Source organism: Bufo gargarizans, chromosome 6, assembly GCF_014858855.1.
Source record: "Bufo gargarizans isolate SCDJY-AF-19 chromosome 6, ASM1485885v1, whole genome shotgun sequence".
In the NCBI taxonomy this organism is placed as follows: Eukaryota; Metazoa; Chordata; class Amphibia; order Anura; family Bufonidae; genus Bufo; species Bufo gargarizans.
Genome location: NC_058085.1, coordinates 196,394,890 through 196,410,426, shown reverse-complemented (window position 1 = coordinate 196,410,426; position 15,537 = coordinate 196,394,890). Strand labels below are relative to the sequence as shown.

Sequence of the window (15,537 nt, the reverse complement as noted above, 5' to 3'; positions counted from 1 at the left end):
GTGCCTATCCATGCACCCTGCTAACAAAATTACTTTTCTTTACCAATGCCAACATACTGTTTCCATTCACAAAAATGTTGTTGCCTGCGGCCACAAATAAGTGTTTCTTCAGGCTTCCACAACCATTTGTGGTAGTCATAAAAAACATAAGCTTTCGCTGGCAGTTATTAGCAGACATCGTAGGAGACTTGCTTGGAGTTTTGGAGATCTCCTCTATTTTAATCGAATCCTAGACAATCCAAGATTGTATGCTTTTAAAATAAAAACTAAAATCTCAAGCAATACATTGGTTGACTAAATGGGAAATACATGATACAGGGATTCCACCAGTGATTATCCTTGTTTTCACTGCCCGTCAGGCCCTTCACTAGGTACAGCACAGTGTATCCATTTTGCTAGGAGACTTTTTTTTTATTCAGATGCATCCCTTATCTTGTTCCATGTATATCAATACATCACAATATCACGTGTGTTTGATCAGTGGTTGACCTGGCAGCTTCTCAATCATTGATTGCTCAAAGGATTCGTATCTCATTATAGACATGCATGGCTGCTTCTCATTACAGCCTAGGACACACCATTGAACTTGGGGAAATCACTATGTTGGTGCTAATTTATCTTAATTACTGATTAACTCTTATATGTCTAATCTTGACAGCTGGAAGCAGTTATATGAAGAACATGGCCATTACGTAATTTCCATTCAGTCGAAAAATCGAACAATGCAGTGCTACAACCTTGTGAGCAGATCTCCCTCAAACTATCTTTTGCGTAAGTGTGTCTGATTTGTCCTTCATCACTAAGTTAATTTGCTTGTTGAAAACAACAGTGACAAATCGATATGAGCATATTAATCTGCTCTTTATGAGCTTTTCTAATGGCTCATACCAATGGTGGCTTTACAGCTTCATGCATGAGGCCTATATTTAGTACCAAGGATAGAATTGGATCCTGTCATGTTAGAGCAAAAAAGTCATTCCTAAAACCTTGCTTTGGGAAAGGTTTCCTGAACTTCCACTATGTGGTTCAATCCCAGGGCTAATTTGATAGGAGAACAAAGGTCATATCAGGAAATGGGTTATGCCATACAGTAATAGATAGATATTCAAGTTTTTGACTGTTATGGCCAAAGTGAGGCGCAAAAAATGTATTCAAATAAAAAGAAATCTTTTTGAATTGTTTGTAAAGGTTATTGTAAGCTATTACCAAATTTAGGGCTTTATGCTTACAAATACAATCTTTATATATGGATGTCACAGATGGAGGAGCCTATACTCTCTATTAGCTAGAACAATGAATCTGTAACAAAGCATAGATATGGTAGACATTGACGGCCCATGTATTTATCTGAATGCCAAGCAGTAATACTCCATTATGGCTACTGCAAGGAATATGTACTGTATGTCACTATATGTGATAGCAAGGTTAGTGGCCTATGAGGAAGCGAACAGATGACATTGGGACGCAGGCATGAAAGGCCTCAGCTGGAAAAGGTTGTGACCTGCACTGAAGATGGTATGGCTGACCCTCTCCTGCATGTGTTACTCCAACTTCTGTCTGGTTTGGTTGGGCCACTTTTAGGCTTTTTCCAGGGCCACTTAAGTTGCCAGTCCTCCCCTGCAGAAGTTGTACCAGTGGTGATCAACTTTGAAAAAGGGATTGACATAGTAAGACTACCTCTTTAAAGACTAATGCAGACTAATTGAGAAGTTGATCATAGCAGCATGCTAGGCTTTTGACTAATGCCAATGTTTGACATGCCTATATGAAGATGATTCTAGAAGGCTTTCACCTTTAAGTGATGCCCAATAATTCCCAGGAGCACAATACAACTTGGCATTTATGATTCACAAGTGTGGGGGCTTTCAAGAAAGCTGCAAATAGGGCCAAATTTCCCAATTATGTAGAAGAGACCTTAAACATGCAATGTAACTGTATTTACAACTTTGACCAACTGTGGTAAAAGATTGGGTATCCATGTCTTTCTTGAATTTACACTGGCTCTTTAAAATCTTACAAAACCTCCATTGTAGATTCCACCATATTGGAAGGAAAGAATAGCATAACATGCATTCCAAAATTATGGACACCACGACAGACCCCAGACACATCCCTTTGTAAGCAATTGGGCTTGTTGGTGTGCATTGTGTGTTGGATCTGGCACTGCATCATGGTTTTCGTTTATAATGGACACCACGGTGCAGAGGGGAACATAATCTTAGAGATTATATTATATTTAAAGTCTTTTGGGATGTAAACTCTTGCTGGCTAAAGGTGGGTTCACAACATGTTTTTTCCATCCGTCTAACATATACAAAAAACGTAAATGGCAAACAGATGCCATTTACAATAGAGTTCCATTGTAAAAACAAAAACATATATGTTAACGTATTCTTTTTTTTTACCAGACTCTGCAGGATAGAAAAGGGTAGTGTGCTACGCTTTTGTATCCTTCTTTCCCCCCAACTTATACATTTAACGGATCTCAGAAGCGTGAAGTGAACCCACCCTAAGTCTGATTGCAGGTAGAAACAACGTAAGCACACTGTTCTATTAAAATGAGTTTATTAATGATTCTGACGAGTACACGTTGATGGATTGTTGCCTTGCAGGGAAATAAAGTATGGTAGTTCAAGTAAAACCACTGTAAATAAACCATAAATAATAACCAGTCAGATTACAGCTATTGTTTTTCATGACAATCTTTAGAATGGCAAAACCTGATATATTTTTGTGTCCTTTACAGTATCTTTTCTGTTCTTTATAATCCTCTGTAGAAGGCGTGTGTTTGTTGAGTGGAGTTTAGGGGAAATAGGTTGTTGTACATATGGGCATGGGAAGAGTTAGTACACAACTGTATTGTCAAAGAAATCCAGTTTAATGTATTTTAATAAGCTAGTTTATAGTGAATATGTAGTGAAATATGAAAATACAGTTTTGTAGAACAAAATAGAATTTTCCTAGATAAATGTGAAATGTAAAAGTAAAGGCAAAATGAATGAGTCTTATGCTGACCTAAGCATCTCCATGGAGTCCAATGCTCAATATTTACTGTCAAACTAGATGACAAGCCTGTGATGTGATCTGAAACTTTTGACCCCAGAAGAGGGCATTTTACTTTCCCTAACCTGAGACAGTCAGACTAAACAAAATATGGAGATGGTCAGTCCCAATGGAGAACATTTCAGAAGACCTCATTTGACCCTTTCATTTAGAAGATGCACACGATGGAGTCTAAACTTTAAAAGAACCAACAAAATATTTGTAAGGGATACAAGCATATTCTTTTTACTTATTAACTTGGGAGAGTGTCCTAGTTGTTATCCTTAAATTTCTCAGGTATTGTAAATATAGTTTGGTTTCTATTTATCGTCTGTTTTCCATATCAGCTCTTTTATACTTTATTTTTACTGACTCACATAAAAATATAATTTGCATATGTATCAAATCGTTTTTTCACACAATAAAAGCACACAGAGCTATGGGGACTGGGTATTGTGGATGTGCTAGCGGCCATCTAGCAACCCATGTCAGCTCTATACCCCAAATCCCGGTGACAGGTTCCCTTTAATGCTGTATACCCCTTCCTTAGCCAGTCCTTTGTAATTTATAATACAAAATTCCTATTTCCCTTTGCACCTAACCCCTCCAAACATGTGCAGTTGATTATGCTGGACCAGTGGACCACCCTACCACATAAGGCTACATTCACATGTCCCATAGAGGAACAGAGTACTGGAGTTACCGGAGTTACCATATCCAACATGATGGATACCGCTGCACACCGCTGGACTCCCATTGACTATAATTTCCGTTGGATCCTATTATGGTGAAAGGGGATCTGCTGCTGTGCAGAGGTATCCGGCATGCTAGATAAAGTAACTTTGGTAGTCTGCTGCACCTAACTCAATGCCTGTCTAAATGAAAGGACTGTCATCTGACTATTGCTTACTTAAACCAGCTACTTCTCTCTACAAGAAAGCTTTGTCATAGTACATACTTATCACACTGTGAAAGTATTTTCCTGTGGGAGAAGTGTTATCCCCTCATCAACTAACAGGAAGTGCTTACTGTACTCCGGCAAATCTGTATTATCCACAGTTTAGCAGTTCTGACATAGAGACCAAGTCTATGTACAAATGAATCTATGTACAAATGAATCTATAAATTGGGCCCCATAGTGAAGTGAAGCCCAAAGAAGCTGCCTGCTCCATCTTCCCATCTGTTTAATAGAATAATAAATCCAATACTCTTTTAAGGACTTTACAGGAACATATTCTCATCGGGTGGGTTTGTCTCAACCCTTGCACTAATCTAATAGTATGGGCTTGACTATTTTCTGTGGTGTGTGAGCCGTGTAGTTGGAACCCCATAGAAGCCTTTTCTATATGCATGTATATTGCTGAGCAGACACCCATGAAGCTGAATGACCAAGAGGTTACTAACCTATTAAATCTAAAGCTTCGTATCAGATTAGTTCTAAAAAGGTATAAATAATGATTAGGAAAACCTAGCTTGAAGTGTGCTGCAAACATTGTGTGGGAGGAACTGTTGACATGATGCTTATGATCTACATTGAGAGGGAAAGTGACTGAGTGTATATCACTCTATTTGTGCTTATCTTGTACCGGGGAGGCCGGACCATAATTTAAAGTGCATTAAGATGCCACTTAACTGAAGAATTGATGTTAGTTAAAAGCCAGGTTTATGCAGGTCTGGCATTACTCAGAGACCCTTTATCACAGGTGAGGAGGGGGCAATACGCTGAGGGCTCTCTTTGTCAGCTCAACCAGCATCCTAAAGATGACAAACAGTTTTCTTACTTCAGTTTTCAGATTCTGCGAGTTAGTCAATACCCCATCCCAGTGGGATGAATATATGGAGGCTGGTCTGACAGTCCTGTAGGTACTCTGTGATCAGAGAATTATAATGCCTGTAAATAAAAAATATTAAGAAAATGATATTCCCTTCATAGCTATAAAGGTGACATAAAATATATTTGCTGTGTGATTGTAAGAATGTAGGTATAATTGTATAGTTAGTGGGAATTGCTTTCTTATACAGTAGTAAATGGGGATGATATCAACAGTTACTGGCATGAGCAATTGAAAGTCTACACAATATAGTCTGAGAGGGGGGTTATCAATACCAATATCACAGAAGTTATACAAGTTGGGATTGTTCAAGGTGTCATCATTGACAATGAAGTTAATATATAAGGATCCAGTTTTGCAATAGGAAGTTGCTTTCCTAAAGTTTTTTTTTAACCACTTGCGGACTACCCAGACATTCTGGTGGTCCACACTTAATTCTGAAAAGATGTAGCTGAATGTCTTTACAGAGTCAGCAGCTAAGTGCATGGCAGCGCCGACTTGTGGAGCAGCTGTAACTACGGTCAAGGACAATATATGTCCTCTATGGCCCACTGGGTAAATGTAGCACCTGCCCAGCCAAAGCAGCAACTTGGCCAGGTGACGCTGCTTCCCCCTCCACGTTCTCACGCCGTTGGTCCTGCGACAATGTCCACCTCTGCCTCCTCATCCTCCACCGTGTCTTCAGCCTCCACTGCAGGAACAATTAGCACTACTCCTCCAGCATATTACATGTGAAGGGCACGGCAGTGTCACGCTGTTCTACACCTCATTTGCCTGTGCGAATGGAGTCACACGGGGGAGGAACTGCTCAGTGTCCTTCATCAAGAAATCGAATCCTGGCTTTCTCTGCAAAAACTCAATATTGGAACCATGGTGACCGACAACAGGAAGAACATGGTGTCAGCGCTGCGTCAAGGAGGGCTAAGCCATGCGCCCTACATGGCGCACTTGTTCAATCTAGTTGTCAGGCGGTTCCTGAAGTCTTCCACCCATCTGCAAGACATCCTAAAAATGGCCAGGAAACTTTGCATGCACTTCAGCCACTTGTACACCACTAAGCACACCCTCCTTGAGCTGCAGCAGCAGCAGAACGGGGTCCCCGAACATAGGCTGATATGCGATGTTTCCACCCGTTGGAATTCCACCTTTTGTTGGAATTCCACCTTCCATATGTTGGACCGACTAAACGAACATCACTTGCGCAAATGGCACGCTGCATGCTCACTTGCTTGGGTAGTGACAGACGAATTGTCACCATTCGGCAGAAGGATGACTTCTAGTTCTCCAACTTGTTGAACCCTCACTACCGGTCCAAAATGGGGGCCTTTTTTACACCTGCTGAGAGGGAGGACAAACTGAACTACTATAGCGACATCCTATGTAGTCAGTTGGCTGAAGGTCTGACCGGGGGGGTCCTCTGCGCTCTTGTTCCACTGCCATGGGTGCTGTGGCGGGGTGGGGGAGTAGAAGCAGTACCAGCTCCATCAACAGCAGCTTGAGTCTAGAGTCAATGTTGAGCAACTTTCTTAACCCGCTTAGTGAAGTAACTACTCACTAGCAGCATCAGCTAGACATAGAGCAGAACCTGAACCAGCAGGTGGTGGCATACTTGGAGTGTACCCTGTCAGCTGTTATTAAAGATCCGCTGGACTACTGGGCAGTCAAACTGGGTTTGTGGCCGCAACTGGCCGAGTTTGCCCTGGAAAAGCTGTTCTGCCCGGGCCAGTAGTGTAGCATCAGAGCCGGTGTTTAGTGGGGCGGGGGTGATTGATAACTCAAGGAGAACTCACCTGTCCACCCAAAATTCGGAAAGACTGAAGATGAATCAAGATGAATCAGGGGTGTCACCAGGTCACTCTGTGGTCTCCTGATGCTGCTGCCCCCTCACCGCTCAGGTCTCCTTATACTGCTGCCACCTCCACACTCTGTCATTGTGCCACTATGTGGCCTCCTCATGCTGCTGCCACCTCTACACTATGTTGCCTTGCCACTCTGTGGCCTCCTCATGCTGCTGCTAACTCAACACTATGTCACCTTGCCACTCTGTGGCCTCCTCATTCTGTAGCTGCTGCCACCTCCACACTATGTGATCTTGCCACTCAGTGGCCTCCTTATGCTGCTGCTAACTCAACACTATGTCACCTTGCCACTCCGTGGTCTCTTCATGCTTCTGCCACCTCCACACTCTGTCATTGTGCCACTCTGTAGCCTCCTCATGCTGCTGCTAAATCAACACTATGTCACTGGGCCACTCTGTGGTCTCCTCATGCTGCTGCTAAATCAACAATTATTCCAGCAATTATAATAACCCTTAAAACTGATACGCTGAACAGATAAATCTACCGCAGGCAGCTATATAAACATATAATGACAGGTGGGGACACTAACCATGTAGTCTTGCCCTAGTCTCATGCTCAGCCCAGGGACGGCCCCTAATGGTGGGGACTCCCTGTCCTCGAACCTGGACTAACAAAATCCTAACTCAACCCTACCAATAGGATAGTGATAGAGGGTAGGATTGGTGCCTGTCGGTAAAAAACAGAACATGAACAAGACACTATACAAATACACTCCCCTATAAACATAGGGTAAATTGATGGACTTTGTATACAGCACTAATGCTGAATTTAACAGTCAAAGGTACAAAGTACATCAAAGTATATAAATTACCCCAAACACAAAACACAAAAAGAATCCCAACGTGTTTCCCCCACTGTGTGGGAACATTAGGGGGGTAGATAAGATCAAGTAGCTGATATCAAAGATAACGGATACCCATACTATAAAGTAGCATCTGTAATTTGTGTGAGGACAACCAATGTTGGTGAATTGGTGTCCATTATGTATTCATCTTAGTTATGAAGGGACCATCACTTGATAACAGAAGGAGAGCAATCTCAATTGGACTATGCAGCGACCATGGCAGGGGCAGGTAGTTGCTCCATACATTCACATTCCCATAGAAGCATCGGTGGGGGAGAGACACAAATAACGATAGTAAACACATCAAGTTGTCACCACCACCACTAGCCACCCAAGTCACATATCAAACTCACAGTCTCCACAGATAAGGTAGTATCCAAATGAGTCGCAGGTGGTGAAAGGCACAGTAGATATCCTAGATTATAAAAAAGGGGCATGTTCAATATCACCAGCAAGTTTAATCGTGATGAAAAGCTAACCAGGGGAACAATGTCCCTACTGTTGGTTGTCAGGCTGTGGGGTAGAACATGCCAACTCCTCCAGTGGTCCGATACCATAATGGTCCCAAGCCCCCATTTAAATATCCCTCTGCCGATTACACTCCCCGCCCCCCAGTGCTGCGACCGTGTCGCTCAGCCATCAACATCACTTCCAGAGTGAGTCATTGCCAGTAAGCGATCCACACACACAGCACAAACTAGTCCGTGGAACGCATCCCAGAGCACTTGCTTCCGGTGATTGGAACGCAAGGTTTCTCTGACGTACTTCCGGTCACACAGTTCTGGAGCGCCATTGCCGGTAGTTGAAGCGACCATACTTCACATGATCGCCTGTGGAGCGCACGCCTGATCACCTGCTTCCTGTAAATTGAACACAGAGTACCGCTGACGTGTATCCGGTCGCCTGACCCCGGACTTTCATAGCAGGTAGACTATAAACACAGGTATTCCCGAACAATAAACATAGATGCTCATGGTGCCTCAGTGTAATCAGGGCCAGAGTATGAAAGATGACACATATAAAGGGATAGAAAGAAATCATCCTCAGCACTGACGACGAGGCAGGCATGGGGTATATACAGATTAAAGGAACCAGCATCTATAACTGTCAATAAGCACCCACTCATAATAGTAAGGGGTGTCAACCAGAACAATGAACTTGATTATGTTCATTGATAACAATAATAATCATTTAAAGATGCTTCCCGCATCTGACCAGTAAAGGGAAACTTAGTTTTACAGTTGGCCAAGCCGAATCGGACAAGGACACCCCATACACAGCACCTGTTGCCTTCTTAGTAGTGGGGCAGCAACACTTTTCAGACAGGGGCAGCAACACTTGCGGTCAGAGAAAGCAAAAGAAGGTCAATCTTTAATTAATCCCGTGGGGGGACTGGGACCGGAATCGATGTATTCATTCACTTTCCTTCTGAAGGATCTTTCTGTCCCAGTCACCCCCACGGGGAGAAGGAGGTACCAGTTCCAGAACTCCTTACCTCTCTCACCGTTTTGCCAATGTAGTCCATTGGGCACTTACATTGGCAAATATAGATCGCCCCTTTACTCCTACAATTGATGAAATCCCTGATCTGGAAGGTCTGATTTGTTGCTGAGCACGTGATGACCTATGTCACTGAGCCAGTCTGTGGTCTCCTCCTGCTGCTGCCACCTCCACACTATGTCACCTTGCCACTCTGTGGTCTCATGCTGCTGCTAAATCAACACTATGTCTATGGGCCACTCTGTGGCCTCATGCTTCTGCTGCTGCTACCTCCACACTATGTCACCTTGCCACTCAGTGTCCTCCTCATGCTGCTGCTAACTCAACACAATGTCACCTTGCCACTCTGTGGTCTCATGCTGCTGCTAAATCAACATTATGTCTCTGGGCCACTCTGTTGCTTCCTCATGCTGCTTCTGCTGCCACCTCCATATTATGTTACCTTGCCACTCAGTGGCCTCATTATGCTGGTTCTAACTTAACACTATGTCACCTTGCCACTCTGGCCTCCTCATGCTGCTGCTGCCACCTCCACACTATGTCACCTTGCTACTCTGTGGTCTAATGCTGCAGCTAAATCAACACTATGTCACTAGGCCACTCTATGGCCTCCTCATACTGCTGCTAATTCAACACTATGTCACTGGGCCACTCTGTGGCATTCTCATGCTGCTGCTGCCACCTCCACACTATGTCACCTTACCACTCTGTGGTCTCCTCATGCTGCTGCTAAATCAACACTATGTCACTGGGTCACTCTGTGGTCTCCTCATCCTGCTGCTGCTGCCACCTCCACACAATGTCAACTTGCCACTCTGTTACCTCCTCATGCTGCTGCTAAATCAACACTATATTACTGCGCCTCCTCATGCTACCGGTGCTGCCGCCTCCACATTATGTCACCTTGCCACTCTGTGGCCTCCTCATGCTGCTGCTGCCACCTCCACACCATGCCACCTTGCCACTCTGTGGTCTTCTCATGCTGCTGCCACATCCACACTCTGTCATTGTGCCACTCTGTGGCCTTCTAATGCTGCTGCTGCCACCTCAACACTATGTCACCTTGCCACTCTGTGTTCTCCTCATGCTGCTGCTAAATCAACACTATGTCACCTTGCCATTCTGTGGCCTCCTCATGATGCTGCTGCCACCTCCACATTATGTTGCCTTGCCACTCTGTGGCCTCCTCATGCTGCTGCTGCCACCTCCACACTATGTCACCTTGCCACTCTGTGGTCTCCTCATGCTGCTGCTGCAATCTCCACACTATGTCACCTTGCCACTCTTTGGTCTCCTCATGCTGCTGCCACCTCCATACTCTGTCATTGTGCCTTTCCGTGGCCTCCTCGTGTTGCTGCTGCCACCTCCACACTATGTCACCTTTCTACTCTGTGGCCTCCCCATGCTGCTGCTAAATCAACACTATGTCACTGTGCCACTCTGCGGCCTCCTCATGCTACCGCTGTTGCCACCTCCACACTATGTCACCTTACTACTTTGTGGGCTCCTTATGCTGGTGCTGCCACTTCCACACTATGTCACCTTGCCAGTCTGTGGCCTCCTCATGCTGCTGCTAACTCAACGCTATGTCATTGGGCCACTCTGTGGCTTCCTCATGCTGCTGCGACCACAACAATATATAAATGCACCACTCTTTGATCTCCTCATGCTGCTGCTGCCAGCTCTTTACTATGTCCCTGGGCCACTCTGTGGACTTTTCAAGATGTTCTCCCACCCTCCCCACTCTTTTTTGCATTTTTGGCCTGGTTGACATCATCATTTTTTTTACCCTTCTGATCAGTCATAAAGAAGGAAAAATGAGACGCACAATGGATCCTGTCTGTGTAGCAGCTGTAAGGCCTGTATTGTCCCATCAGGATTGGCTTATAATTTGGTAGCCAAAACCAGGAGTGGGAACAAAACACAGAAGACATGCAAATATTCAATTCACATGCAATTCTCTGTTTTGGATCGACTCCTGTTTTTTGGGGGCTTTAGCAATACTGATGGATTACTGACTTAATGCTGACCGAGTGAAGGCAGATGCTCAACAGACAGGATCCGTTTTTTGGGGGGTTAGTGGTCTGATGGATCAGAGGAAGGGCAAAATAATCAGTGACGTCAACACAAACTTACTGCTGACACCCTCTCCACTCTGTCAGGGGGGCTCTACTTGTATAAGCATTTAATAGAACAGGTTCTGTAGACATCTATGTGGAATCATCTGACGACGGTGTAAAAGGAGTGCGCTCTTTCACGCTACAGTAGGATCTTGGGTCTCTGCACGGTTCTTTATATCTGGCGCTAACATCGACCTGTAAGGCTGAGTTCACACTTGAGTTATTTGGTCAGTTTTGGTTCCGTAACCGCCCAAATAAGTGAAGTGAGCAGTGATTCTAACGCCTGTCATGTGCGTGTCATACTGACTCACAGTATTGTTTCACTACCACAGCAGACTCCCTATGCGTCTTACTGCAAGACACAGTGTTCTACACCACTTATACAGGCTCTCTGCAGGCATGAAATAGCTGGTTTTTAACTAGATTCGGATCGAATTGAATCTTTTCTGAAAATTTGGCGAACCGGCCGAATCGAATTGTTGAGAAATTCGCTGATCTCTACTTGTTACACTAAAAATATAATAAATTCCTACCAATTAAATCCCGACACATATCATGATTGTAACAATAACCCTCATATAAAAATGTATAAACCATGATTGGCACATTCATAATTATTATAATATACACTTCATGATTGTCAATAGTTAAAAAAAATTATATCATAATTAAAAACTATGATTGATCGATTGCATTATGAATTCGTAAATATAAATAATGGTTATAACTCATATAATGATTCATGTCCTTAAATCCACATTTGTAATTATCAAAATCAAAGTGTCAATGGTCCTTGACACCCTGATCTGCTGCCTGCAACCAATGATTTTTTAACCTGTCAAAAGATTTGGATTGCTTTTTCCTCGGGCAATCATCGGCTGTATTAGACTGCCAGATAATCGCTAATGAGCGTTACTATGAATGCTCATTAGTGATCATTTGTCAAAAAATCTGCAGATGTAATACAGGCTTTAGAGTTTGCACTGAGTTTAGAAAAATGTAATATTTCCTTATAGTGGAACAGCTTTTTACATTTTATTTATATGAAGTAAATCAAGAATCATAATCAAGGTGAAAAGGTCTGGTCAACATTTAACTTTATGAAATGTAATGGTAAACCACCCCCTAAGAGATAACATTTGCTGATCATATAAAATGATGCTGTAAATGTGTGATGAGCTCTTTCCTACGTCACTGTAACCATAGAGCAAGTGAAGATGACGAATGAAAGTCTGCTTGGTCAGAGTGTGTTGATTTAGGACTAAACTTGTCAAAAATGCAGCAAAAGCAAGATAAACAGACTTTACTTAATAGTATTTATCTAGATCCTAGTGACAAAGTGGAAAACATGTGTTACTGTATATGCGACAAATGTCATTGTTTCATTTACTGTCCATATACAGTATATTATTATTATTATTATTATTTAAGCGCCATTCATTCCATAGCGCTGTACATATGATAAGGGGTGCACATACATAATACAGACAATTGCACTAATCATAAACAAAATGAGTTACAAACTGGTACAGAAGGAGAGAGGGCCCTGCCCGTGAGGGCTTACAATCTACATGGTATGGGAGAAGGACACAGTAGGTGCGGGTGAAGCAGGTCGTGGCGGTATAGAGGCAGCAGGGTCACTGGTTGTAGGCTTGTCTGAAGAGGTGGGTTTTCAGGTTTCTTTTGAAGGATTCCACTGTAGGTGAGAGTCTGATATGTTGGGGTAGCGAGTTCCAGAGTATGGGGGATGCACGGGAGAAATCCTGGAGTCGATTGTGGGAAGAGGCAATAAGAGGAGAGGAGAGAAGGAGGTCTTGTGAGGATCGGAGAGTGCGTGTGGGGGTGTATCGGGAAATTAGCTCAGAGATGTAGGGAGGGGACAGGTTATGGACGGCCTTGTATGTATTTGTAAGTACTTTGAAGTGAATTCGTTGGGCAATGGGGAGCCAGTGAAGGGATTGGCAAAGGGGAGAGGCAGAGGAATAATAGGGTGAGAGGTGGATTAGTCGGGCAGCAGAGTTGAGGATAGATTGGAGGGGTGCAAGAGTGCTAGATGGAAGGCCACAGAGGAGAATGTTGCAGTAGTCTAGGCGGGAGATAATGAGGGCATGTACAAGTATTTTCGCAGATTCAAAGTTAAGGAAAGCGCGGATGCGGGAGATGTTTTTGAGTTGGAGACGGCAGGTGGTGGAAAGGGCTTGGATGTGCGGTCGGAAGGAAAGGGCAGAATCCAAGATCACTCCAAGGCAGCGGGCTTTGTTGACTGGGGATAGTGTGCAGCCATTGATCGTGATAGATAGGTCTGTAGGGGGGGGTTGAACAAGATGGGGGAAAGATTATGAATTCTGTCTTATCCATGTTAAGTTTAAGAAAGCGAGAGGCGAAGAAGGATGATATAGAAGATAGACATTGTGGGATTCTAGATAGTAAGGTGGTGATGTCTGGACCAGAGAGGTAGATTTGTGTGTCATCAGCGTAGGAGTGATACTGAAAGCCATAGGACTCTATGAGCTGTCCCAGGCCAAAAGTGTAGATAGAGAAGAGCAGGGGTCCTAGGACAGAGCCTTGCGGGACACCAACAGAGAGGGAATGAGACGAGGAGGTGGTGCGGGAGTGGGAGACGCTGAATGTCCGGTCTGTGAGGTATGATGTGATCCAGGAGAGGGCCAGGTCAGTGATGCCAAGAAATGAGAGCGTTTGCAAGGGGAGTGGTCAACAGTGTCGAAGGCAGAGGACAGGTCAAGGAGAAGGAGGACAGAGTATTGTTTCTTGGTTTTGGCTGTGAGTAGGTCATTGGTGACTTTGGTAAGGGCAGTCTCGGTCGAGTGGTGGAGTCGGAAGCCAGATTGTAGGCGGTCAAAGAGGGAGCAGGAGGAGAGGTGGGAGGACAGTTCTGAATGGACATGTTGTTCAAGTAGCTTTGAGGCATACGGAAGAAGTGATATGGGGCGATAACTGGACAAGGAAGATGGGTCAAGTGAAGGTTTTTTGAGGATGGGTGTAATGGTAGCATGTTTAAAAGCAGAGGGGAAGACACCAGAGTTTAGTGATAGGTTGAAGAGATGAGTTAGGGCTGGGATAAACACTGCAGTGAGGTTAGGGATGAGGTGGGATGGGATTGGGTCAAGTGCACAGGTGGTCAGATGAGATTTGGAGAGTAGAGTGGAGAGTTTACCTTCTGTAAATGTGTGTATATATATATATAGATATATATATATATATATATATATATGTATATATATGTATATGTGTATATATATGTATATATGTATATGTGTATATATATATATATAATGCAAAAAATATATATATAGGATACAATATATATATACATATACACACGCACACACACACATATATATATATAGACAATAATAAAAGCTTCTTCTAACAAAGTACAGTTTTTCTCAGTGGATAGCAGGATAGACTCCCGGCAGGATGTTCTCCTGTTTGCTCTGTCTGACTCATCCGTTTGCACTGCTTACTTTTCCATCCTTTAGTGGGCATTTCATACAGCAGGGAAATCAGAAAGATGAGGAAATAAAAAAGTCAAAACTGTGCATGCTGGCTGTGTGCACTGCACGTGCATGTTTTATAATGTTTTCCAAATCTCATAAAGAAAGAATAGTCAATATAGCAGATAAAATGCATAAAATGTGCTTTGTAATAAAATGTATAATATTTGTGTCTACTGAATGATTTATATTTCCAGGCTGGTGATGTCATTAAACTGGTTTGAGATTACGGTATATTTGAGTTACTAGCAATGTTTATTGCTCTGTGAAACCGAAATAATCTGTAAAATAAAATCCTCCTTTTCATTGTACAGTTGAAAAGTCATGATTCTGTTGCCAGCATGTCAAGTGTTAATCAGTGCTAATGAACTAGAGGTCAGTTACAGTGCGGAGCAGTAATTAAAATATTGTATTACAAAGTAAGAATTTCAGTCTGTTTCTGTAATCAATAAGTATGGTGTCAGACAGCTGAGCGTGGCACGGGACTAACCCCCATCTTCTCAAAAGCTTTAATGTACCCCCTTAACTAAAGCAATCAATGGGGGACATCTGTAAAGGAAGCACTGCTTTTTTATATATATATATATATATATATATATATATATATTTAGATTTTTGATTAATGTCGAGGACAGAGGAACAAGATATTATTTCTAGTCATATTTGTAAAGGTCTGAAGTTTTATGTTTATGGGCACTGTTCAGTATTCTAAAATGCAACAATAAAAAGTTATGGGTGATCATGTAACTCATAATTGTAAATTATTTCAAAACCAAGGACAGCTCTCACATTCATATTATCCTTGTTGTCATGGCATAAAATATG

The 15,537-nt window shown here is 43.0% G+C and overlaps 1 protein-coding gene across 1 annotated transcript in view; it reads left to right on the top strand.

Annotated features, from left to right (window-relative positions):
• The window catches only part of LOC122942083, a 95,257-nt gene that overhangs the window by 18,169 nt on the left and 61,551 nt on the right, over positions 1 to 15,537 (top strand). The window contains exon 4 of the mRNA XM_044299577.1: positions 659 to 771. Coding sequence (XP_044155512.1) covers positions 659 to 771 — 113 coding nt within the window. The remainder of the gene's footprint in view (positions 1 to 658; positions 772 to 15,537) is intronic.